The following is a 26861-nucleotide window of genomic DNA, read 5'->3' on the forward strand; positions in this document are numbered from 1 at the left end:
CTGGGCAAGGGTTATTACACACGAAGGACTGTTTGGACCGCTCCTGGGGGAAACACTGCAACTCACACATACATTTAAACCACACAAAAAATCAACCCCCGTAAACTCTCTAAATGTCTAAAAAATGACGTGATAAAAACAAATGCTTTCTAGTCTGATCAAGTTATTTTTTGACTTGTCACATCTGGTACTATTTCCCATACAAGAATATTTTAAGTACAATAATTTTCACTGCTACAGAATTAGAACGTGGGATAAGAATATATTTTATTTTTCTCATAGAAGTTCTACCAAAAATATACTTTTTTCTTAACTTAAAAATACACCTTTGGAAAGCAAAACTCGAGTTGTTACAATTCACTACATGTTTTACAAACAATCGTGAAAGGAAAGAGATCAACAGGATGGATTCAATTATTACATAAAAAAAATGTTCATTTTAAAAGCTTGACCTTGTCCTTTAATAACTTCAGGGTGGGGTTCTTGCTGATTTTCTTGTTGAAGATGACTAGGAGTTCCTCTTCAGATTTGTGATGTTCATTTGTCACCGCATAATACTGAGCTAAAACCTTCACAAAGAAAAAACAGCGATCAAATAGGTCTTTGTCCTGAAAATTTACCCACAGTGTTAGTTCTCTGACCCCCAGCACGGCGGACAGCAACAATTCAAAGAGCCCAGGTGCTGGTTACTCGGGGGGTCCTGCTTATGGCAATTCACACAGAGGCACACGTGTGACACTTGGCTGCCTGAGTCAGACACCAGTGAAAAAAAATTACAAAGAGGGGAAAAAACACTGTTCTGGAATAATCAAAAGACAGTAACATAGCTAGAGCAGTAATTTTCAGACTTAACACTGGTGCTGCCCTGGCTGAGGAGGTGTGGATGGGGTATGACTCTAGCCCCACCCGCACCCTGAAGGACCAAAAAACAGCAGCTGGAAAGTCACTGAGACATACACACACCTACAAGTTTACAGTATTTCAGATGTAGAGAAAACAGAACAAAACCATACATTTTAAAATAAAGAACGGATTCTCCCCAGCTTATATACCTGATTCACACCCTTCATACCTTTTTCCTTAGCTTCTTGATTGTTATTTCATGGTCTGGGGCCTGTTTCAGAACTGCTTTAATAGTTCCCTTCCAGTTGAATTTGCCTACAGTGTAGAAAATAATTTGTAAACGACTGTGTTTGTGGCACTCCCAAAGGGCTAAGAAACAGCTGTGTGTGAGAGATCCGGTCTCCCTATACCCCGGCCAACGTTTGGTGGTGGTGCTACTTTTGTAAAGCTAGTTTTCGGTCTTGCCTCATTTCTGCACCACCTATTTGCTACACAGGAAATGAACAAGACCAGAATGAACTGGACGCCACAGTACTGTGTAGCAGGCACCTGACCTGTCCAAGCACGGTGGCCGAGAGGCACTGACTATCGTCTGCAATACTCATTCTCAGCATGACCAGAAAAACTAAGGATCATTAAGTACCACCATCCTACAAATTCCGGTAGAAAGACATGAATTATATCTAATGAATTCAAGATTTACTAAGGATCCGCTAGGATCAAGGGGCTGTCTAAACACAGTAAGCAAAGCAAAGACTGAGCAAAAGGAGCTGAACCTTGAACCAGAGAAGACGGCCACCAATGACTACTGTCAGTAGGCTAGGGCTCATCTAGGGAACCTCTGCTTCATCTGGGAAGATGAAGAAGAGTATGCGGAAGATACATAATGCTAATGAAAGAAATCAAAAGATTTAAATCAACAGACATGCCACATGTTCATGGCTTGGAAGACAACACAGTAAATAAAGTGATCGATTCTTCCCAAACTGATTCAATTCCTCTATCATCACGGCAAGACTTTTTATAGATATAGGCAAGATTATTATAAATCTTCTAATTTTGCAAAAGAACAAAGTGAGGATAAGGCTACCCATTTTCCAGACTTTGGATATGCCTACTCTAGTCGAGATGTGTGGTGGAGGGACGGACGGACACACACAATGCAAGAGAACCCAGAACAGACCCACACCGATGCTTGACAAAGGCACTTCACTGAGAGAAAAGACGGCCTCTTTAAATGGTGTGGACCAACCAGACATCAATGAGCAAAGAAACAAACCTTCAACCAAGTTTCATATCTCATAAAAATTAACTCAAAATGGATCATGGACTTGACTGTAAAATCTGCAACTGCAAGATATTTAAGAAAAAAAAAAACAGAAAATAGACAAAAAAACCTTTGGGGATTTAGGGCCAGCGGAGTTCTTAGACGACTTCAGAAGTATCATCTCTTAAAGGAAAAATTGACAAATGAGGCTTCATCAAGACCAAAAACTTGCTCTACAGATGCAATACCACCACCAAATGCTGATCAGGGTGTAGGAAGACAGGATCTCTCACACACTGCTGGTGGGAATATAACACGGCACAGCTACTCGTGAAAAACCTGGCTGTTTCTTAAAAAACTAAACATGCAAGTGATGTACCAACAGCCACTGCACCTCCTGAACATTTCTTCCAGAAAACACGACATAGGAAAGCCTCTACATGAGTGCTTACAGCAGCCTTATTCATCAGGACCACGGACTGAAGATAACTCAGATGTCCATCAACAGATGAATGGATAACCAAGCTGTGGGACACTCACACCATAGACCACTGCTCACGGAGCAGAGGAATGGGCTACTGAGATGTGCGGCCTGGATGAATCTCCCTAGAATAAGGCTGAGTGAAGAGGACCAATCTCAAAAGGTTACACAGTGTGAAGTCAAAGTCACTCAGTCGTGTCCGACTCTTTGTGACTGCATGGGCTATGCAGTCCATGGAGCTCTCCAGGCCAGAATACTGGAGCGGGTAGCCTTTCCCTTCTCCAGGGGATCTTCCTGACCCAGGAATTGAACCGGGGTCTCCTGCATTGCAGGTGGATTCTTTACCAGCTGAGCTATCATATCAGGGAAGCCCACTACACAGTAAACGATGCCATTTATGTCACATTCTGAAATGACACAATTTCAAAGCAGAGAGGTACATGGAAGTAAGGGACAGGCTGACCTCTGGGGTAGAGGTGGGTGGGGCGAGAGGAGTGGGTGTGGCTGTAATGGGGCAGTGGGAGCGTTCCTTTCCGGGACGGGAATGTTTGTCTCTTGACTGTTCAAGGTGTTGAACAGTCAAGGTGTTGAACCCAGGGGAGTTTTGTCCTACAGCTGTGGGAGGTCTCGGCCTCAGAAGAAACTGGGTAAGGCCACAGAAGGATCCCAGAGGTCTAATTATTTCTTAAAATTGCATGTGAATCTACAATTACCTCAGAACTAGAAGTTTTAAGTTAAAAAAACAACTTCACATATACAAAGTTACAAGCTAAGAAATCTAACTACCCTTGGGCAGTTACTGAACTTGCATGAATCAAGTCTCAAATCCCATTTGAGCCCTCGGGACTGTTCTCAGTGGCAGGCCTGGGGAGTGTGCCCGCTCTGGGCAGTGGGAACAGCTCTGCAGAGGAGACAGCATTGAAGAGGAGCCCTGGACTGCCCAGGCGGCTCAGCTGGTCGAGAATCTGCCTGCCGTGCGGGAGACCTGGGCTCAATCCCTGGCTTGGGAAGATCCCAGGAGAAGGGAATGGCTACCCACTCCCGTATTCTGGCCTGGAGAATTCCATGGACTGTGTAGTCCATGGGGTCACAAAGAGTCGGACACGACTGAGCGACTTAACGCTTCCACTTTGGAGTCTGACAAGCACACATTCTGGCTGAAAGAGGGTGGCCGTGGAGCTCCAAGCAAGGGGACACCAGGGATAGAGCCAGAGACGGGAGGAGGAACAGTCCAGCCTGTTCCTGCACCCTGGACCTCAGGGCACATCTATGGGCGTGATAAGAAGCAGGGACAAGAAGGGGCTTACTCCAAAGACAATAGACATCTCCAATCCAGACAGCTCTACATTATATCCTTAAAGGTGGAGAGACCCTTGTGAGACCGACTGACAAGAGTGCTCACTATTACTCTGCAGTCACGCCCTGGAGCACGGATTTTGCTCCAGACTCTTTCCCATGCATCCAGAGGGCACGACCCACCCGACAGGCCCAACCCTCCCCCTTCTTCCCCAACCTGGAGAGGGCAGAGCTGCAAAGCACAGCAGCCATACCTTTTGCAGGAGCCTCATGGTTTTCCGGTTCTCCATCCACAGAATTTTCTGGGAGCTTAATCTTTTTCTTCTTAGAAGCTGATTCAACTAAGTCATTAGGAAGATTAAAAAAAAAAAGATTTCACATTTATAACAGCACCTACCATTTAATGAGAGGCCTACAGGGCCAGGCTCCTATAAAAAAAACCCCATCACCTTGCTCATGCCCCCAAGCACCCCAGCCCTGAGGCGGGGGGCTTCTCCTCCAGGGACAGTTGAGAGGTGGTGTTGCCTGCCGTGGACTAAGCCCAGGTTGGCCTGCCACCAAACCTTATGCTCTTTGCTGCTAGTGGGTTCAAACGGCAAGGTCTGACAGATTTTTATCCATTCCCAACTCACAGCTTAAACACTTAACAAACCCTCGGAGCGTCAAGTGAGCCACAGACCTCCCGAGTGCTTGCGCTTTCTTTTGCCCGGACCGGCGTCTGCCTGCTCCCCCGCCTTGGCGCCTCCATCCACCGCCCCGTCCTGGGCGCGCTCGGCCTTGCTCTTCTTCCTCTGGCTCTTCGCCCCCGAGGAGCCATTGGCCGCCTCCTGCTCAGCCTCCCGCGCCGCTTTGCACTTTTTAGGCTTCTGACTCTCTGCATTGTCCTGGTGGCTTTCGAGTCTTAGTTCTTTCTTTTCTTTTTTCCTGCTTTGCTGCCGGTCTGCCTTCCTTGCCCTCTTATCCTTCTTGGCCTCTGCACGCTCCCCCGCGCTGCTGTTTGCTTTGGAGGGCGGGGCCTCGGGGTCGCTCTCTGCACACGGCTTGCTCGCTGGCTCTGCCGGCTGCTGATCTGGCCCCTTACCGACGGGTTCCTTATTATTAAGCAAAACCAGGAAACACATAAATACTCATTCCAGACACACATCATTTTATCTACTGCATAAATTTCTCTAAGGAAACTGTTGTTACTTACCATTTTATAACTGCGACCCCTCCAACCCCATAGCTTACACGTAGCAATATATACACAAAGTGAGAAAAAACCACCCCCAGCCCACATTCCTCTCTGCATTTAATAGATATTTTCATTCCACTGGAAAAATGAAGGATCTCTATGTCATGGAAAAGCCAGACCTTTAATTCTGGCTCACTAGCCGCCTGTCAGATAGAAGACAAGCATGTGGGTGTGGCAGAAACCATCAGACTGATGCATCTGCAGGCCTGGGTTCAATTTCCAGCTCTGTTCACTACTAGCCAGGTGATTCAGGTCAAGTTATTTATCTGCTCCAAACCTATTTCCTCATCTATAAAAAGAAAAGGTGGTGACACATACCCGATACAGTTTATGTATGAGTAAAATGAGAAAGGAGAAAAGCCAAGCTTGAGAAAGCAGCTGGATGTGCAGGGAGAGTTTTGTAAACTCGAGTACTAGACAGAGGTGCCCTTATCACCATCACTGTTCAGCTGGATGGCTACCCCGAGAGGGACGTCAGGGAGGGACACCTGGGTGGGACGTCAAGAACGGTAAGTAAGGAACCATGGAAACACGCGCTGGAATCAGACAGACTGCCCATTTACTGCACCACCTGACTCAAACCGAGTGACTTCAGCTGCACTCTGACTATAGATGTGCTGCGGCCTCCACGCCTGCCCCTTCCCAAGAGAGGACGTGAGGCAAGTCACTGAACTGCTCCATAAGCCCTGATGTGTCTGCAGGGGCAGGGCCACGGTCAGCGTCGGCAGCTCCGGGGCAGCTGCAGGTGCTCCACAAACCCCTGGACTCACGGTCAAGTTCCAGCTCTGTGAAGTAAGCGGCCAGGTGACTGACACCGTCATCGAGTCCTCCTCCTTTCAGAGGCGAGGTCACGAGGGGACCAAATGGAGGAGGACTGGCTTTCACTCCGGTAGAAGCACTCTGCTGAGCTCATGAAGCCCGTAAGACCCAGTCACAGGCTCAGAGAGTAGTATTTAGGGTACTGAGACTAAACTAAACAGCTGGAGTTTTCTCAGGAGGAATTCAGAGATCAAATCATCCAGGCACACGCGGCGGGGGGAGGCGATGAGTTCAGAAAGGACCCGGGAGGAAGGGAGACCTGGCCACCTCGCCCTGTCCTACAAGTTCTGTCCTGTGGGATGGTGTGTCATGAGCTTCAACCCACCAGGGTCTGAGCACTGCAGCCCCAGGCCTGCCCCCTTTAGCCAAGTCTCCAGCTGCTGCCCTGCCTCCAATTCCTAACCAAGCCTGCCCTCGGCGCCCCAGATTCTGGGAGAGAGGGGAAGCAGGAGGGGAGGAAGGAGGGAGGGAGACACACACTGACCCACCAAGCAGTCACTCAATCAATGAGTGAACAGATTTACTCCCCATCAGCTTCCTACTTCGTTCCAGGCTCTACTCCAACGTGGTCTCTTCAGATACGATTTCACTGCCTCTGTCCTGACAGCGAGACTCTCCCCTTCTTCACTCTCTGCCCTGACCTCTGCCTCCCATTTCTTTCTGGCCCTTGTCACCACCTGATATCACAGTATCAGCCCTTAGAGCAACTGTCGGTCTCTCCTGCCAGAATACAGCTCCCCCGCTGGGAAGGACCCAGGTCCAAGGGTGGCTGGGTCCATAGTGACCAGCTGCACCTTGCAGCGGGGTGGTGAGTGTTTCACCTGAGAAGGACACAAAGCCTCCAGCCCAACACCCCCAGGGCCTTGGCACCATCCCTATCTCCAACTCCAGGCACGTGCCGGGACGTTCACTGCCCAAAAGCAACGACAATCTGCATTGTGCAGAGCTCAGAGTTTACCACGAGCTGCTTAATGGTTATCTTATTTAATTCTTAATATATTCACAGCTTCAAAATGAAATTGAAAAACTCTGTTTTTTAAACTCTGGAGTTAAGCTAAATAACCACAAACTTTTATGACTATTAGTTAAAATGATGGAAGTGAAAGTCACTCAGTCGTGTCCGACCCTTTGCAACCCCATGGACTGTACAGTCCGTGGAATTCTCCAGGGAAGAATACTGGAGTGGGTAGCCTTTCCCTTCTCCAGGTGATCTTCCCAACCCAGGGATCAAACCCAGGTCTCCAGCATTGCAGGCAGATTCTTTACCAGCTGAGCCACAAGGGAAGCCCAAAATAATGGAAATAACCTTTACGAAAATAGGTGCCACATAAGTGCCAATTGAATGATTGGTTATAAGGTTTCACAGGGCCAATTTGTGTGTTTAGAGACAAATGGTAGATACACTGCCAAGAGAAAGTTTCATTTTTTAATCCCAATTTGTGGTCAAAACTATTCTCTCTACATAAAGCACATCAACTGCTGACAACTGTGAGGAGAATAAAAGACCAGTCAGACCCCACTGTTGTCTTGAAACACTAATGATATGTCTTCAGATGGGCTATAAGCTCCAAGTAGGGGCAAAGTGCAACTGAATTAATGAGAAAAAATGTTGAACAACGGAAGCAAGGACGTGCCTACAAGATGCCACACTACAGCTTTCTGCAGGTGTGTTCCACATCTGGGGCCTCTCGGATCAAAGCATCTTCTCGGAAGGTGGTCTACTGATGTGTTCCAAGCAATCCCTTCGGCCCCCGGAAGGAAGGAGATCAGCACTGACTAAGCGCCCACGCCCTGCTGGGCACGAGCTGGGAGGCTTGTACTCCCTCATATGCTTTATCACTAGGACACGACCCCTCACCCCACACCGACCAGAATACCTACCTGGTCACCCTCTCTTGTCCTCAGCCTGTCCACTATCACCCACCTGAGTTGTCTTCCTATTTTTGTTCAGGGTTTGACATGTGTCGGGCACAGTAAGTACTAAGTCTTTGGTGTTGTTGCTTAGTCACTAAAGTCACCTCCGACTCTTTTGTGACCCCATAGGCCGTAGCCCACCAGGCTCCTCTGTCCATGGGATTTCCCAGGCATGAATACTGGAGTGGGTTGCCATGCCCTCCTCCAGGGGATCTTCCCGACCCAGGGATCAAACCCAGGTCCCCCACTCCGCAGGCAGATTCTTTCCACTGAGCCACTTGGGAAGCCCCTACTGAGTCTAACGATCCACCTCTATCGAAAACAAGGAGACGAAGGCTCAGAGAGGTTAAATAAAATGCCCGAGAGCAATCGCCTGGCAAACAGCAAAGCAGGGATTCAAATCGGGTCTGTCAGAAACCCAAAGCACCTGTTCTTTTCCGATCATCCCACTACCTCATGTCTAAGCCGATCAAGTCATGTCAGCCAGGAGTTGTCAGACATCAGGATTAAACACCTTTCTTTGCACAATAAGGAAATCTTTTCTGCACTGCACTCAGTGTATCCCTTCCCATTAGTGAAGGCACAAAGAGGCTCTCTGGAAAAGAAGGCTGTCTTGACTCCCAAAAATAAGACATTCCTGTTTGACTTTTACTAAGCACTTTTGCCACACTGCAAGTCTAGAGTGAGATCGGACTTACACTGCTGGAAGCTTCAGAAAAGATATTCCACACCTGCTCCAGGATAGATTCATTATGAACTTTTAAACTGTTCTTCATCCAATTCTGTATGGGGGAAAAAGAAAAAAGAAAAAAAACCCACTTATCCCGTATGCTGACAGGTACACATAAGCTGTCACTGAAGTGCCCACATCCCCTCCAGTCAGGGAAGTCCAGTCAAATACATACCTGAAATTTTGCCCTTTTCCTGGGAACGTTGTCAAAACCACTAATTTGCTCTAACAGTTCCCTCACTTTGGGGCTGACATTGGGTCTTTTTATTAATTCATGAATTTTCTACAGAAAAGATAAAAGCAATAAACAGTCGACAGATGAGTTTCATGAAAGTCAAACTACTGGGTTTACACCTCAAGTCCAGATTCTATGTTAATGTCTATGTTTACAGATTCAACAGAGTGCTGAAGTCCAGAGCAATTTATTGTTGTTGTTCAGTCGCTAAGTCATGTCTGACTTTTTGCGACCCCATGGACTGCAGCCCGCCAGGCTTCCCTTTCCTTCACTACCTCCCGGAGACTAAGGCAAGAAATAAAACACATCCACATTGGAAAGAAACAAGTAAAATGACCTCTGTTCCCAACAACATGGTCTTACATGTCCAAAACCCAAAAGATTTCACAGAAAGAATCTTTAGGACTAATTAAGTTCAGGGGATGCCGGATACAAAAATCAACACTTAAAAATCAAGCTGCATTTTCCTACACTAACAAAGAACAAACTGGAGAGGAAATTAATAAACAATTCCACTTATAATACTATCAAAAAGAATAAAACGCTTAGGGATAAACTTAACCAAGCAACGAGGCAAAAGACATATATACTGAAAACTAAAAAACACTGCTGAGAGAAATTAAAAAGATACAAGCAAATGGAAAGACATCCCATGTCCAAGAACTGTAAGATGTCAATACCACTTAAAGAGATGTTCAGATGTAAGGTTCAGATGTAACCTCTATCAAAAGATGAAACATTTCTGGAGATGGATGATGGTGATGGATGTACAACACTGTGAATGTACTTAGTTGCATAGGATGCATTAATTCTTGGCTTCCTAGGCTTCTCAAGAAAGCAGGTGACAGATGAAGCTCCTTGATGAATTAGGAAGACGTTACCTGAATCCATGCCTGCTGTTTAACATCGCCTTTGTGGGTTTTACCTTCATACCCTTTGCCACCATACTTCTGATCTTCACTTATGCATTTCACGTGGTTTTTATAGTCATCGCCCCTTAAAGTGAGAAAGTTCCACCATTAGAGTGATTCCCAAATCGGAGTCTCTGTGTAAAGCTAGCACGCAGTCCACACTTACCTTTCCATCTGTGCTCTGCTCGGCCACCCCACCCCTTTCACTTACTATGTTGATAACCTCCTGGTCACATCACATTTTCCTTCTTGCCAACTGTTCAAATCCCACCATCAAACTTTCCACCCATCCACCCAAATGTCTTAAAATCATATTGATAGGCAGTATTTTTTTTAAGTCACAAGCGAATAGTCTCTAAATAAAAAAGAATTCTTTGCAACAGGGTGGCTTTATCTTAAATTACAATGCCGGTAGGGTTTCCTGGTAATATACAGCGGGCAATCAATAATTAGCTGTAGACTAAGTTAAAAGGTGGTATAAAATAGTCGTATCAGGTCATGAGAAAGTTCTGGATCTTGGGAGTCTTGGGAAAAAAGGACACTTCTTTCTTATATGATTGTTCTGAAGCTCTACAGGGTCCTCAGGGAAAAGCTGGGACAAGGTCGGGGCAAAGTCCCTTAAGGAGAGACAGCCCAGTTTTCACCTGTTTCTGTATATCCTTCCTCCTAGGATTAGGTAAGAACAAAGACTTAGCAGTTTCCAGACATTTTTTTTTTAAATCACTGCTTTAGAATGAAATTAAAAGAGACTGTTTGCAAATATCCCTCAAATGCCACAGAGGCCAGTAGGGCCCACGTGCCAAAAGCTGAACCCTCTGAAGCTGAAGGCAATCAGCGCAAGAATGAGATTAGCCAACTGCAGACGACGCTCCCCGAGAAACATGGATGGGCGGGATCCATGCCACCCCCTCCTCTCAGCCTTCCCCTCTCCAGAGACCCCTTCCCTGGGAGCACCTGACACACTCAGGACCAGGAGCGTCACTCCCTCCGTCACCTCTGGTTTTCTGGGGGAGCACCGAGTCTCTTCTCCCAGGTATCTCCACTGGTAATGAATAACTTCATTTTCTGGTCTGTAAATCCAGCGCTTCCCTGTTATCAGCACACCACACCGGAAACCCTGCTCAGCATGCTCACCTCCCTGGGTGCGCTAATGGTGCCAAGGACAGGACAGCAAGTGCCATGGACTCATCAGATTAAGACCAAACCCACGACTCCCTTTTATTCTGAGTCTTCTCTTTGTATCACCTTTAAAGAGCAAACAGTCCTGGCAGGCACTACATTTTTTTCTTAATTTTCTTTTCTCAAATTTGCTCTTGCTCTCTCTCTTTTTTTTTAATGCTTTGTGGAACCAACGATCACATAACTGGTCTGGACATTTAGTACAGATCCACATGGACTTACCAGAAGTCTTTGCCACAGTCGATGCAGGAAAGACATTCACAGTTTCGGCAGACAGCCACGTGCTTTTCCACTTGTACCTTCTTCACTGATTCACCACATGCATTGCATGTAAAAAATACCATTTTTAGCTAAATAATTAATTTTTTTTTTTTTTTTACCCCAGATGGGTTTTAAGCCCTGTCCTAAAAAAAAATTAAAAAGGAAAAAAGATAATTATCATTGTAATGTGAAACTTCTTTTCCAAATATATGACTCAGACAGCTAACTCTTCACATGAAAATAACACAATAGAATCAAAGCTGATTCGCAATCTACATAAACCTTTACCATCACATACGTAAAACTGTATTCAACAATACCACGGCTAAAACTGGTTGAATATGTGCTCACCACAAGCTGGGCTTTATTCTATGAGCTTTACATATGTGGACTTCAACGCTCACAGCAACCCTATGAGGGAAGGACTATCGTCGTTCACAATTTACACGTGGTATTGGGACTCAGACTAAAGAAGCTGTCCAAAGTCATGCAGTAGCAGAACCAGGATTTAAACCTGGCAGGCTGCCTCTAGAGATGAAGTCTGGGGACGTTTCCAATAACTTTAACTGCACACAGGCAGTCTCCTTCTCTCTACTGCCTCTATGTGAGCACTGAAAAGTGCGCCGAGTCCCCAAATACAATAAGGACACAGCCAAAGGGGAATCATGGAAGGTTTAGAAAGTGGAGAAGAGGCCTAAAAATCATTCCTATAAGCACAAACAGCACCCATACAGGCATAACCATGTATCCACAGGTGTTAAAAATGCAGATGTGCGCCTCAGTTTCAGTGGACGGGAGCAGGAGTGGCCCCCTGTTGGATCAATCAGAAACCACAGAACCCTTCCAGGTATCCCAGTGCTGGGTGCTGAACTACTGGAGTGGGCTCCCAAACCCAGCCGTCCGGAGCACTGCTCCATGATTCAGTGGGTCCACACCTACACATAACTACTGTTTAAAAAGTTCATGGAGGTGCTACTGCCCTCAACAAAACACAAATTCATTTAAAAGTGTGCCGGAAATCACTGTAATTTTCCAAGATTCAGTTCAGTTGCTCAGTCATGTATGACTTTTTGCAACCCCAAGGACTGCAGCACACCACGCTTCCCTGTCCATCACCAACTCCCGGTACTTGCTCAAACTCATGTTCATCGAGTCGGTGATGCTACCCAACCATCTCATCCTCTGTTGTCTCCTTCTCCTCCTGCCTTCAATCTTTTCCAGCATCAGGGTCTTTTCCCATGAGTCAGTTCTTCGCATCAGGTGGCTAAAGCATTGGAGCTTCAGCATCAGTCCTTCCAATGAATATTCAGGACTGATTTCCTTTAGGATTGACTGGTTTGATCTTGCAGTCCAAGGGACTCTCAAGAATCCTTTCCAACACCACAGTTCAAAATCATCAGTTCTTTGGCACTCAGCTTTCTTTAAGGTCCAACTCTCACATCCATACCTGACTACTGGAAAAACCATAGCTTTGACTAGATGGACCTGTGTCAGCAAACTGATGTCTCTGCTTTTTAATATGCTATTTAGGTTGGTCATAGCTTTTCTTTCAAGGAGCAAGCGTCTTAATTTCATGGCTGCAGTCATCATCTACAGAGATTTTGGAGCCCAAGAAAATAAAGTCTGTCACTGTTTCCATAGTTTTCCCATCTATTTGCCATGAAGTGATGGGACCCAATGCCATGGTCTTAGTTTTCTGAATATTGAGTTTTTTGTTTTTGTTTTTTTTTTTCTTTTTTCTGAATGTTGAGTTTTAAGCCAGCTTTTTTACTCTTCTCTTTCACCTTCATCAAAAGGCTCTTCAGTTCCTCTTTTCTTTCTGCCATAAGGGTGGTGTCTGTCATCTGCATATCTTAGGTTATTGATATTTCTCCTGGCAATCTTGATTCCAGCTTGTGCTTCATCCAGCCCAGCATTTCACATGATGTACTCTGCATATAAGATAAATACGCAGGGTGACAACATACAACCTTGACCTACCCCTTTTCCAATTTGGAACCAGTCTGTTGTTTTAGGTCCCGTGTTGCTTCCTGACCTGCATACGGATTTCTCAGGAGGCAGGTAAGGTGGTCTGGTATTCCCATTTCTTGAAGAATTTTCCAGTTTGTTGTAATTCACACAGTCAAAGGCGTTGGTAAAGTCAATAATGCAGAAGTAGATGTTTTTCTGGAATTCTCTTGCTTTTTCTATGATCCAATGGATGTTGGCAATATGATTGCTGGTTCCTCTGCCTTTTCTAAATCCAGCTTGAACATTCGGAAGTTTCAGTTCACGTACTGCTGAAGACGTGTTTGGAGAATTTTGAGCATTACTTTACTAGCATGTGAGATGAGTACAATGGTGCGGTGGTTTGAGCATTCTTTGGCATTGCCTTTCTTTGGGATTGGAATGAAAACAGCTTTTCCAGTCCTGTGGCCACTGCTGAGTTTTCCAAATTTGCTGGCATACTGAGTATAGCACTTTAACAGCATCATCTTTTAGCATTTGAAATAGCTCAGCTGGAATTTCATCACCTCCACTAGCTTTGTTCTTAGTGATGCTTCCTAAGGCCCACTTGACTTCGCATTCCAGGATATCTGGCTCTAGGTGAGTGATCACACCATCGTGGCTATCTGGGTTATTAAGATCTTGATTTTTTTAATCACTAGATTGTCATTTTACATTATAAATAAGTTTCACAGCAGAAATACTGAGAACAAATGTTTAACCCAGCATGTTCTTCCTCATCATGAAGGTAAGGGTCAAGTACACGAATACAGTTTGTTCAGGGTTAAGACTTCATTTGAGACTCCTCTGGCACAAATGAGAGACTACTCCTGGTTCGTGGAAAATTCTCGTGCACGAGGTCACCATCTCTCCTGCACTCCCACCTTCTGAGTCACTGCTAGACAGGACAAACCTAAGAAAGGAGCAGGGCTATTCCCATCCATTCAGCCTCGAATGAAAATGTACATCCTGGCTGCAACTCCATTGTTTACAGAGGCTCAGCTGGTCTCTCTTGGAGGTCTCTTGCCCTGCAGTTTGCCTAATGTGCTACATATAAAACGTGGGCCCCTGACCCAGGGACCCCTTCTTCAGCTCTCCATCAGCATTACATGGGGTCAGTAACAGCTGAGCAGCAAATCCCAAGGAAAGAAAGCCTGACTGTTCTGGGATGCGCACCAACCAAGAGCAGCTTCTCACCTGGTTACGGTGAAAGACATAAGAGAACAGTCACAGGTACGGGGGAGTTGGTCTCCCTTGGACTGTGACCCACTTCCCCGAAGCCAGCATTCTGCTCTCAGCAGAAGGATGACCAGGTTGCTGGCAGGCAACGAGAGCAGCCGAGCTTCCCTGGTGGCTCAGTGGTAAAGAATCCGCCTGCAAAGCAGCTTTGGTCCCTGGGTCAAGAAGAGGCCCTGAAGAAGGAAATGGCTAACCCACTCCAGTATTCTTGCCTGGAGAATTCCATAGACAGAGGAGCCTGTCGGGCTACAATCCATGGAGTTGCAAAAAGAGTTGGAGATGACTGAACGCACATGCATACAAAGGCCACTTTGGTTTCAATACCAGAGTAAACCATAGTCACCAAGAGATGGACTGCCATCTTATACACAAGGTGGAAGCAGCTGGGACAAACTAAATTACCTGCTGACAATGTTGAGAGTACTTTCACAGTGAGAGTCAACCATGAAAAAATACCCCCTCAAACTGCAGCAATGGCCTAGAGCTTTCCAGCCTTCATTTTTGAGGTCTATCCTGTATCTTGTTTGAGGAAGAGAGGGGAGGGGAGGAAGGTTTCGGCAAGCTATGAGATCCAGTTGAGAGATGCAGCCCGCCAGGGAAGGTCAGAAATTTAAAAGGTCTGAGAAGGACGGCTGGATTTCTCAGACTGAATAAAATTTCTCGACTGAATGAAGCCAGTGATGTTGACAAAAAAAGATGCTCGGCATATCTGTGCAAAACATGTCTTCTCTCTGGTGATTAGCCACACACAGAGTCAACATCAATTGAGGAGAGAATTAGAATTTGGTCGCATGTACATCAGAAAGATACCTCTCCAATCGTTTTCATTTGGTCTTTTGTGGCATATGCTCACATTCAGAAATCTATTGGGATTTTTTTCAAAGATAGAATGGTAGCTTGCACAGTAAGCTGGAATCAGTCTCCCAGGGCCTTCCCCTGGATTTTTAGAGCCACGGCTGCATACTGACGCTTGATCTGCACCGCGGACAGTGTGGCCGCCTGCCCGCAAAGGAGATAAGCTCTGTAAGGAACTTACCCGTCCCTCTTCGCCCAGCCCTCCAGGGAAGTACCTTTCTTTTGTGCCGTAAACACTGGTATGTGTGTCTGCGGTGGAAGAAAGGGGCTGCAAACAACCTCAAGCTCAAAACCATCCAAACTGTACAGCAGACTAAAATGTGGCAAATATTAGTGCAGGCTTGACAATTTCAGAAGTGGACATGCTACAAACTTACAGAAAGACACCCCTGTGAAAATGGAGCCCCTCCAAATGAAAACAGCAAGCACCTCCTGTTGTACCCGGATCTGGGAATCCCACCAACCACCACAGGAGCCACGGACAGATGCAAAAGCAGCGAGGAACTTTATTACAAGCTCGAGCAGGGACTCCCTCCACACAACCTAATGGCCATGTGACAGAGCCCCGAGTGATGGCGGCCATCTATTTTTATACCATATGGTGGGGAAAGCGGGGAGCTTAAGGGGATTGGTTAGTTCTTTAACTAAGGGTGTCTTGTTAGCTACTGATTGGTGGGTTAGAGTAAGGGGGTGAGGGACTTCCTGTCCTCTCCTGATTGGCTCGTTTGAATTTCTTTGTCTTTTCTCCTTCTTCGGGGAAGTTCAGCTCAAAATGGCAGTATTATCTTAAAATGGAGTCGTTTGAATTTTACCTTTCACATTTCACATTTCCCCCTCTCTCTGTTTCTATGGAAGGCCCAATCATGGGTCTTCTATATCATCTGTGGGGACAGTCGAATACTGAGATCTGAGTATCATCAGGTGGACGGTATTCAATCTATCTTTCACAAAGGACATAATTCTATTCAATATGCAGAGACCCATAGTTAAGATTAATAACAGTAGAATGAGGGGTCCTAATAGAGAAGAAATCAGGGTGGTCAACCAAGGGGAAGTATTAAACCAAGACTCAAACTATGATTGTTCATTTTCTCTTTCTTGTTTTCGCCTGCTTAGGCCTTTTCTAACGTTTTGTAGAGATTTCTGTATCACTCCCAAATGGTCAATATAAAAACAGCATTCTTCTCCTAGGTCTGCACATAGTCCTCCTTGTTGTAAGAATAACAGATCTAAACCTCTCCTATTTTGTAACACTACCTCAGCCAGAGAACTTAAAGATTCTTGGAGGTGGGAAACGGATTTTTCAAGCTGTTCAATATCTTCATCTATGGCAGCCCTCAGTTGGTTATACTGTTTATCTTGGAGCGTTAAGGCTGCAATTCCACTTCCAGTTCCTATAGCCCTCAATCCTAACAGGACAGCTAACGTTAGGGCAGTGACTGGTTCTCTTTTTACCCTATACTGATCTGGCATCTCTAACCTTGGCTGCAGTTCTTCTTCTGAATAATAGTTTAGCCGGGGGATTAGATGGACTAGGACACAGAAGTCTTGAGAGGTTTTTAGTGCCGCCTGATGGGCACAAGGGGTTAGTCCGGCGGAGCAAGCCCACCATCCATTTTCTGGTGGGATGATCCACCAGTGGGTGGAATTAGTGAGGTTGGCCATAGGGACTGTGTGATTACATAGGTGTTGATAAGTCTCAGGGATAGCCCCTATGCAGGTGCCTATACCAGTAATGGAGCCTACTGTCAGGCGGCCCGTACCAGGTTGTTGCTGCCATCTACAGGCTGAGATATCGGCAGCCACATTGAATCCTGAAGAAAAAGCAACTGCCTCATAGTAAGGAGGCCTAATATTATAGCAGAGCCAGCAACCATTTGTTAAGTCCGGACGAGAGGCATTAAGGGTGAGGTACGCTGAGGAGATCATTTTTATAAGGGGACCTGTAGGTGGGGACATATCAGCTATGGGGGGAGTGTGTGGAGTAGGTCCAGTATCCCGACTTTGGTTCTGGGAGGGAGGTTTAGGGGTTATCACCTGGGAAGGTGGTTTTGGGGCTATCACCTGGTTTGGTCCCAAAGCTACCTTGGCGGCCAAATAGAGTGGTCCCAGCTTTAATTTAAGCTCAAACCAGACTCCAGAGTCATATCCGGTCTTGTACAGACGGAGGCCCCAGGCTCGGCCAAAATCCCACCTGGTAAACTTTTTCCCTTTATCAGTGAACTTAATCTGTAATGGAAAACATTGTCCAGGTTTAGACGACAGCGTCTTACATGGTGGGGAATCTTGGGGTAATTTTACCTGAATGAGGTCGTTGCCAGGATTGGTGAGCCAATGGACCGTTCCCATAGTTTTACATCCCCAAGCGGCGCAATAAAAAGAATCAACTCCCCCACAGTTTGCAATTTGGTTCCGATCCCTCCCCCCACCTGGGCAGACATACACAGGTGTTGGTTTTGTGCACGGTGTACCTCCCTGGAAGGCCCAATCAAAAAGGCCAAAGGGACCGAACTGAGGGCTCCCTACGAAGTCACTCAGTTGGCTGGGGCCATGGAAGCCGTTATTATCAGCTGCCAGGACGCACAAATCGAAAGTCAATACGGGCCACCATGTCCCTTTGGGGGCTACGTTGGAACTCAAATTGAGTATTTCTCCCATCTCAGGGTTGTAGACTATCCAGGTCATGTTAACCGGATGGTGTGGATTGGCTAAGGTAATTTCCTGGAAGACTGCCCAGAGTACAAAGTACCTTAAGAGGGAGATGCTTCTTTGGGGCGTTTCCAGAGTTTTAGCTTAAGTGGATTGTCTGGATGCTTGGAGACTCTCCATTGTGGCAGAACCTCGTGGATGTTGGTAAAAGGATCAGCAGGCCTCACATTCGAGAAGTGGACCCACGTTGAGATGCTGTCCACCTTGAGGGCCGTTGGTGTGACTAAGATGATGGAGTAGGGTCCTTTCCAGCGTGGTTCGAGGGTGCCTGAGTGGTGTCTTCGCACATAGACCCAATCTCCTGGCCAAAAACGATGCGGTTCAGGCGGTGGCTTGGTGAGGTATAGGGCTTCTAGCCGTTTCCAAATGTCCTTGTGCACCCGTTGGAGGAGTCGGAGAGAGGAAAACAGAGCATCAACAGGCAAGTCAGCTATTAAGTCAGTCTTTAAACTAGGTACAATAGGGGGAGGTCTCCCGAACATAATTTCAAAGGGGGTTAACCCCAACGTGTAGGGTGAGTTCCGCACCCGGAAAAAGGCAAAGGGGAGGAGCGCCACCCAGTCCCCGCCAGTCTCTAGGGTTAATTTGGTCAAGGTCTCTTTTAAGGTTCTGTTCATTCTTTCTACTTGCCCTGAACTCTGGGGTCGATAGGCACAATGTAATTTCCAATTTGTCCCCAGAACCGCCACCAGTCCCTGACTTACCTTGGAGACAAAGGTGGGACCGTTATCGGAACCTACTGTGCAGGGAATCCGAACCGCGGCAGGATCTCTTCCAAGAGTTTTTATGTTACTACCTGAGTTGTCTCCTTTTTTGTTGGGTAGGCCTCTACCATCCAGAAAAAGTGTCAATGAAGACTAGCAGGTATCTATGTCCGTATTGTCCTGGTTTTACCTCAGTAAAGTCTACTTCCCAGTAGGCTCCAGGGCGTGCTCCTCTTTCTCTGGCTCCTTTAGTTGCTTTTGAAGTCTTGGTTGGGTTTGTTAGCTGGCAACCCTTACAGTCTGAGGCAATTTTTTCTATTTTCACCCGCTAGTCTTTGATGACAATCTTTGCAGTTCTGATGAGATCCTGCATTTTTTTCGCCCCTAAATGGGTTGCATTATGAATTCTCCAGAGCAGTTCTGTCCCCAGTTTTTCAGGTAGGATAGGCGCTGACTTAGCATCTTTCCACCAACCATTTTTAAATTGAGTCATAGGTAAGAAGTTAATCCATTCTATATCTGTTTCGCTGTCTTCGGGGCTATCAGGTAGAGTCATAGTCCCTGGATCAGGGAGTCAAACTGCCAAAACTGGGGTAACAGATGCTAGAGCAGCCTCCTTGGCCGAAAGATCAGCCAGTCGATTGCCCCTTGCCACGGGGGAGTCGCCTCTTTGGTGGCCTGGGAAGTGGACTATGGCCAGTTTCTTGGGCAGCCAGAGGGCTTGTAGAAGCTCAAGAATTGTCTCTTTATTTTTTATAGTTTTTCCTTCAGCCGTCAGGAGCCCTCTCTCTCTATAGATGGCCCCATGAATGTGTGCTGTGGCAAAGGTGTATCTGCTGTCAGTATAAACGGTCAGGTTTTTTTCTTTACCTCTTTCGAGTGCTTCAGTCAATGCTATAAGTTTGGCTTTTTGGGCCAAAGTCCCATGGGCCAAAGGGGCAGCCCATATGACTTCTGTCTCAGTGGTCACAGCCGCACCTGCATACCTTTGTCCATTTTGTATGAAGCTGCTCCCATCTGTGTACCAAATCAGTTCAGCATTCGGAAGGGGGACGTCTTTCAGATCAGCTCGGATCCCACATACCTGAGCCAGGATGTCAGCACAGTCATGTAGTGGAGCGTCCAGGTCTGGATCCGGCAGGAGTGAGGCTGGGTTCAAAGTAGTTGGCGGCTGAAAAATGATCTTGGTAGGGTTTAGTAGTAGTCCCTGGTAATGGGTCAGTCTAGCGTTACTAATCCATCGATCTGGAGGTTGTCTCAATATATCCTCTATGGCATGAGGGGTTGTTGTTTGCAGTTCTCGTCCCAGGGTTAATTTGCCAGTGTCTTTTACTAACAAGGCCACAGCAGCCACCATACGCAAGCAGGGAGGCCATCCACTAGCCACTGGGTCCAGTTTTTTTGAAAGATATGCCACTGGTCTTTTCCAAGGTCCCAGTCTCTGGAGTAACACCCCTTTGGCTACCCCTCTGCTCTCATCTACATAGAGAAGGAAGGGCTTAGTGACGTCAGGTAGACTTAGGGCAGGGGCCGACAGGAGGGCTGTCTTAATGTCCTGGAAGGCTTTATCCATTTCCTCTGTTCAGGCAAATGGTATAGTTTCTTTTGTTGCCTGGTATAGTGGTTTTGCCATTTCAGCAAAACCTGGGATCCATAATCTACAGAATCCAGCAGAACCCAGAAATTCTCTAATTCCGTGTTGATTCTGGGGCTTAGGGATCTTTAACACAGTCTCTTTTCTAGCTTTGGACAGCCACCGCTGTCCTTCTTTTAATATATATCCCAGGTAATGAACCTCTTGTCTGCCAATTTGTGCTTTCTTTGCAGAGGCCCGATATCCCAGCTCGCCTAAAGTATATAGCAAATCTCTGGTTGCCTCCAGACAGGTTTGTTGGGATTCTGTGGCCAACAAGAGGTTGTCCGCATACTGTAGCAAGGTAACCCGTGGGTGTTGGATACGGCACTCACCCAGGTCCTCATGTAATGCTTTGTCGAAGATCATGGGCGAGTTCTTGAATCCTTGTGGTAGTCTTGTCCAAGTTAGTTGCCCATGAATGCCTTCCTCTGGATCTGACCATTCGAAGGCGAAAATTTCTGGCTTTTGGGTGCCATGGGAAGGCTAAAAAAAGCATCTTTTAAGTCCAGTACGGTATACCACTGGTGATTGGGGTTCAAGGAGCTCAAAAGAGTATAGGGGTTTGGTACTGTGGGGTGGATGTCCATCACCCATTGGTTAACTTGTCTCAAATCCTGCACTGGCCTGTAGTCATTGGACCCCGGCTTTCTGACTGGGAGAAGGGGGGTATTCCAGTTGGATTGGCATGGCCGTAGGATGCCCTGAGCCAACAGCCTGCGTATATGAGGGCAAATACCCCTTTGGGCCTCTTGTGGCATCTGATATTGCTTGACTCTGATGGCCTCTGCTTCTGGTTTTAATTCAGTATAGATTGGGGGCCGATGTTTGGCTAAGCCTGGGCCTCCGGTTTCTGCCCAGGCTTGTGGGTATTCATTAGGCCACTGTTGCATATCAGCCTCAGGGGCTACTTCGGAGGGGCCTTGGTGTAATCTGTACTCATCTTCTATTTGCATGGTTAGAACTTGTACCGGCCTATCGGCCGTGTCCGTAACATTCACCCCCTTAGGTGAGAAATGGATCTGGGCTCCTATTTTGGTTAGCAAGTCTTGGCCAAGCAGTGGGTAGGGGCAGACTGGTATGACCATGAAAGAGTGGGATACCCAGCCCGTGCTCAGATCTAGGTTTCTTCGGATAGTCCATGAATATTTTTTCATACCAGTGGCCCCCTGCACCATGAAGTCTTTGAAGAGAGTTCTCCCTGTGCGTCAAGCAGGACAGAATGTTCGGCCCCAGTGTCCACTAAAAACTCAATTGGGGTCCCCTCCACTTTCAAGGTTATCCTGGGCTCGGAGAGGGGTTCCGGGCCCCATCTCCCCTAGTCGCTCAGGTCCCCCAGAGCCAAAACATTGGTTCCTTGTTTGAACTTCTTAGGGCAATCTTTAACGCAATGTCCTTTTTTACAATATGCACACTGGTTCCGTCCTAACTTTGGTTTTTCCTGGGGGTTAGTTTTCGGCTTACATTCTCTCAGTTGTCTCAATCTCTTCTCTCGTTCATTAGGCTGGGTGCTGGTGGCGGCCAGGAGAATGCGAGCCATATTTTGGGTCTGCCAGTCGGCGGCTCTAGTCTGCTTCTCTTCAGGTGTCTCTCAGTTATTATAAATTTTCTCTGCTACTGCCATCAGATCTTGAATAGATTTTTCACCTAATCTATCTATCTTCTGTAACTTCTTCCTTATATCTGGGGCAGACTGATTAATAAAATGCATCATTAAGGCTGACCTGATATCCTCTACCTCAGGGTCCATGGGAGTGTACTGACGGAATGCGTCCATCAGTCTCTCCAGGAACGCCACTGGACTCTCTTCTCTCCCTTGTTGTACATTGCCTACCTTAGCCAAATTAGTGGGCCTGCGAGCGGCCACTTTGAGACCCCCCAACAGAGTCTGGCAGTAGACCCGGAGCCGCTCCCTACCTTCCGCCGTGTTATAGTCCCACTGTGGCCTAGACAAAGGGAAGTTAGAGTTAATCATCGCAGGGTTAGCCGTGGGTTGCCCATTATCTCCTGGCACCAGTTTCCGCGCCTCGAGCTGGATCCTTTCTCTTTCTTCTGTGGTGAATAATATCTGGAGTAGCTGCTGACAATCGTCCCACGTAGGTTGATGAGTAAACAGAACAGTTTCTAACAAGTTAATAAGCTCTTTAAGGTCTCTCTGAAAATGGGGCGTTCTGGGTCCTCCAATTGTATAAATCACTAGTAGAAAAGGGCCAATATTGAAGGGGCTGATTTCCATCAGGATCAGGGGGACCCAGAGCCCTAAGAGGAAGAATAGCTGCGGAAGTAGAGTCGGCAGGCCCCCCGGGGGAGGCGGCCCTACGATTTTGGGTGTTCATTGCAGGTCCTCCCCCAGCCGCTTCTGGAGAAGGTTGGGGAAGTGGGGGTTCGGGCTGAATAGGAGCAGGGACAGAATATGGTGGAGGTGTGATAAGGAGATCAAGAAGAGTGAAGTCTTCCTGTAAAACAGGGGCAGAGGGGGCAGCCGGAGGCTTTTTCTTTTCTTCAGCCACTAAGATCTCCATGGCTGCTGCTGCCTGTGGAGGTAAAAACGGTTGGATCCAAGGGGCTAGGCTGACTATTAGATCTTCCCAAACCAGGATATATGGGACGTGGTCTGGATGTCCGCTTCGAGGTCTGAGGATGATTTCTCGGACTCTCCGAACAGTCTTTAAGTCTAAAGTCCCTTCAGAAGGCCAGCCTATGTTAAAGCTGGGCCATTCAGCACTGCAAAAGATAACCATCCGAGATTTCTTAATTTCTACACTCAGATTATGAGCTCGAGCTCTAACTTCTTTGAAATGGTCAGTTATTAAGGTAAGTGGAGAGCATCCAGATTGGGTCTGTCCCATCGTCAGTCAGTCACACAATGAACAAACAAGACGACACACCAGACAAATAACAGAGCGCGCAATTCTGAGAACAAAAGGTACAGAGTATATCAGATGTACCAGATGTATACACGAGACTAAGTGAGAGCTGGAAGACGTCTCTTCCGGCTCCCTGCTGAAGACCATTATCGGCGCATCCACCTAGGTTTAAATCCAGCTACAGATTGGGGCCCCCTTACAGATACAGATGCAGCTGCTGCTACTGCTTAAGGGCCATTTGTCCTCCGAAGCGCGGGTCCTGGAGGGTCCGGGGAATCCCGGACGAGCCCCCAAAATGTTGTACCCGGATCTCGGAATCCCACCAAACACCACAGGAGCCAAGGACAGATGCAAAAGCAGTGAGGAATTTTATTACAAGCTCGAGCAGGGACTCCCTCCACACAACCTAATGGCCATGCGACAGAGCCCCGAGTGATGGCGGCCATCTATTTTTATACCATATAGTGGGGAAAGCGGGGAGCTTAAAGGGATTGGTTAGTTCTTTAACTAAGGATGTCTTGTTAGCTACTGATTGGTGGGTTAGAGTAAGGGGGTGAGGGACTTCCTGTCCTCTCCTGATTGGCTCGTTTGAATTTCTTTGTCTTTTCTCCTTCTTCGGGGAAGTTCAGCTCAAAATGGCGGCATTATCTTAAAATGGAGCCGTTTGAATTTTACCTTTCACATTTCACACTCCTACACACAAAAGACAACTCATTCAAACTTCACAGGACTCAATAAATGTGAAAGAAATTTAAACAGTCACATTTTCAAATGATGTTTTAGTAAACTGGTAACATTTGGCCTTCACAAATTAGAAAAGCTAAAACCATGTTTGTTGCATTAAGACTTTCATGACACCTATATACCCAGCTAAGTGCCATGTAAGTCATGACGGATCATTTAAAAATATTACGATCCTAAAGGTCTTTTATTCTTAAGCTAAGCCACAGTGAACAAGGAGACCACCCATGTCACAGCAGAGGATGATGGATATTGAACAGCAGTGCTGAGCTGATGGGTAGCAGACAGCATCTCTAGAAGCTGGGAACCTGTGAAGCAATTCAGGCACCTCAGTCTCCTTTTATCAAGCTGGTGGCCACCTTCTGTTGACCTGGGCCTGGACTCAGGGCCAGAGGATCTGAGCTAGAGTCTGCATCTGCCAATTAAAACATAAATGACCTGGAAGTACCTATGCTTCTCAGAATCTGCTTATCTATAAAATGGCTCTAATAGCTACCTTACAGTATTGTGTGGAAAGTTAAAGATACCAGATTTGAAAAATAAATCCTTACTCAATGGGAGAATGTCTTGCAGTCTATTTATTTGCACATCAATGATATTGCTCCCAGTCCCCGCCAAACACTGCTTCTTTAAATATGACCCTCAATCTATCCATCTATCCTCATAAACTCACCCCAGTCTCTGCTGGCTCCCCATCCCCTGGGTGCCTACACTACCACCCTATTCCCTGATAACACGAACTCAAATTGGTTCTAGGATTGTGAAGTGAATGTGTAAGTTGCTCAGTTGTGTCTGACTTTCTGGACCCCATGGATGGTGGCCTGCCAAGTTCCTCTTGTTATGCCTGATGTCCGAATCCCCGAGCGGGAAGAGAGAAGGCCTCCAAGACAATGCAACTCGAAAAAAGGGAAGTTTATTGCTGACTCGAGTCAGGGCTCCTGCCGCATCCAACGCAGTGGTGTGGGGTCAGACAGCCCCAAGCCCAAGCTGTTACACAAACTTATAGGGTGAGCACACGCCGTTGGTAGTTTGTTTAAGCGGATTGGTTACAAGTTTGCAAAGCAATTTCATTGGTCAAACATACTCAAAACTTTCGCACGCGCAGGACTTTCGGGGGGGGGGGGGGGGGGTCCCGCCCCATTCCTAATCGGCAAACAGCGGTGTTAAGCTGATTGGCTGTATCCAGGTGGCCTGATAATCTTACCATCTAGAAGTAGGAAGGCCTACTCCTAATCTAAGCTGCCTGCCATGGCGTTACTTCTGCTCGCCTCACACTCTGTCCGTGGAATTCAGGCAAGAATACTGGCGTGGGTTGCCATTCCCTTCTCCAGGGGATCTTCCTGACCCAGGGATCCAACCCGGGTCTCCTGCATTGTGGGCAGATTCTTTACCACCTGAGTCACCAGGGAAGCTTGTATTTGGAGTGATTTATTTATTAACCTTCCTCCTTACACATTTTGTATCATCTATTTTTTTAACAACAACAAAAAAAACTGTTAAAAAAAATTCCTTCACAAACATACACACACACAGACCTAAACCCCACTGACACCATCACCACCAAAACTGCCCACCTGAAGGGCCAAGCTGTCAACAGCCTTCTGTGAGCCCTGAGACCTGAAGCAAGTCACTGTCCCCTAGGGACTTAAGTCCTCCAGGCTGTGAAACAGTGCATCAGGCCAACTAGGCAAGCCCCTCCTGAGAGGAAAACGCCAAGAAACCAGGGGCATGGTGAAAGGGAAAGACAAACCAGCACACACTGCACAGCATCACGCCGAAGCTCCTGACTGTAGGGTGTATAGTCAGGCAGGATCTCTCCCTTGCTCTGCAAAGACTCTCAAGGAATGTACATCCATCTCCACTCGACAGATGAGCCGAGGCCCGCAGAAGCTGAGCCGTGTCTCTCAAACCCCAAGTTCCAGTCTCACACCCTCCCCACATGGTACATCAACAGCAGTGGTTTAAACAGCATCTATTCACTGGTGTAATAACTACCTGTGGAAGCCAATGCGTCAGGCACTACGTTAGGCACTGGGGGCACTGTGTGAATAAGCCCCAGGTAGGCACGCTGCAAGAATGGTAGGCTTGCAAGCACTCAAACCCCACCTTATGCCTCTAACCTCTCCATAAAGGCAGGGGCTGCAGAAAATCCGGACACTGATGGATCATCTACTATGTGCGAAACCCTAGCTCCTGTAATACACAAGAGTCCTCTGAGTTAGGTTCCATTATTATTCCCTTTTGACAGACCAGGCACAAAGGGGTTCAGTAACTGGCAGCAAGCTACACGTGCAGTTGGTGGCAAACGTGGATTCACAACGTGGCTATTCCCGGCCCTAAAGCCCCGAGCTCTCAACCACTATGCCCTAAGGGCCTCCTCCTTGGAGACCGAGCTCCCCAAGACTCAAAGAAGACAAGCGCTCGTCCCCAACATGCAGCAAGCCTGCACACCCCAGTCCGGTGGGGGGACCAGACAACCATCCCGGCTGGAACCCCCTCCGTGGGTTCCCGGCACCGACTTTTCCATTTTAAAATCCGGAGGAACTAACTCCAGGACTATTCCATCATTCTAACTTCAGGACTCCTTCCATTTCCCCCAGAGCACGAATGAAACTTGAATGCATTTCTTTCTTCCATGCGTTTAAGCCAAAGGAAAGACTCTCTAACGGTGGAAACGCAGGCAACTGCCACAGTGTGCCCACCCCACCCCACCCCCCGCCCCACAGCCTGAACTCCAGCCTCCCAGGTCGGACCTCTGGGCCACCGCCCCTTACCTCTCAGCCAGCGCCCGCCAACGGTTTCAACCCGCCGCGAGAGGAGCACGTGGAACCGCTGCTTCCCTCAAGGCTCTATAACCTGCGCCTCCCTCCAGGGCTTCCGCGCGCAGAATTCGCTTCGGAGGCGCCCGGCGCGTTTGCGCACCACGGCCACACCTCCCGGCGGAAGTGACGCAAATG

The 26861-nt window shown here is 47.2% G+C and overlaps 1 protein-coding gene across 4 annotated transcripts; it reads right to left on the bottom strand.

Moving 5' to 3' along the window:
- Positions 1 to 242: 242 nt before the first annotated feature.
- LYAR (Ly1 antibody reactive) lies at positions 243 to 26851 on the bottom strand. Of its 4 annotated transcripts, none has more exons than XM_070458120.1 (10): positions 26679 to 26851; positions 18000 to 18330; positions 11132 to 11313; positions 9701 to 9815; positions 8760 to 8867; positions 8553 to 8636; positions 4567 to 4978; positions 4142 to 4228; positions 1073 to 1158; positions 243 to 569 (listed from the first exon to the last, which is right to left on the bottom strand). In XM_070458120.1, exons 3-10 carry the CDS (start codon positions 11251 to 11253, stop codon positions 435 to 437), a joined length of 1149 nt encoding a protein of 382 aa, XP_070314221.1. In that variant the 5' UTR covers positions 11254 to 11313; positions 18000 to 18330; positions 26679 to 26851; the 3' UTR covers positions 243 to 434. The 4 variants fall into 4 exon arrangements, with proteins under 4 accessions (XP_070314221.1, XP_070314222.1, XP_070314220.1 ...); XM_070458121.1 differs by lacking the exon at positions 26679 to 26851 and adding an exon at positions 18664 to 24960; XM_070458119.1 differs by lacking the exon at positions 18000 to 18330.
- Positions 26852 to 26861: the final 10 nt, after the last annotated feature.

The sequence above is a fragment of the Odocoileus virginianus genome, chromosome 29, assembly GCF_023699985.2.
Source record: "Odocoileus virginianus isolate 20LAN1187 ecotype Illinois chromosome 29, Ovbor_1.2, whole genome shotgun sequence".
Classification (NCBI taxonomy): domain Eukaryota; kingdom Metazoa; phylum Chordata; class Mammalia; order Artiodactyla; family Cervidae; genus Odocoileus; species Odocoileus virginianus.

What these genes read in the sequence shown, in the direction of transcription:
- LYAR (XM_070458119.1), bottom strand. Translation starts at nt 11,253, where the DNA reads ATGGTATTTTTTACATGCAATGCATGTGGTGAATCAGTGAAGAAGGTA. An exon ending in GGAAAAGGGCAAAATTTCAG is followed by an intron (nt 8,637 to 8,759) that starts GTATGTATTTGA and finishes TCCCCCATACAG; the next exon opens with AATTGGATGAAGAACAGTTT. An exon ending in AAAGCGCAAGCACTCGGGAG is followed by an intron (nt 4,229 to 4,566) that starts GTCTGTGGCTCA and finishes CTAATGACTTAG; the next exon opens with TTGAATCAGCTTCTAAGAAG.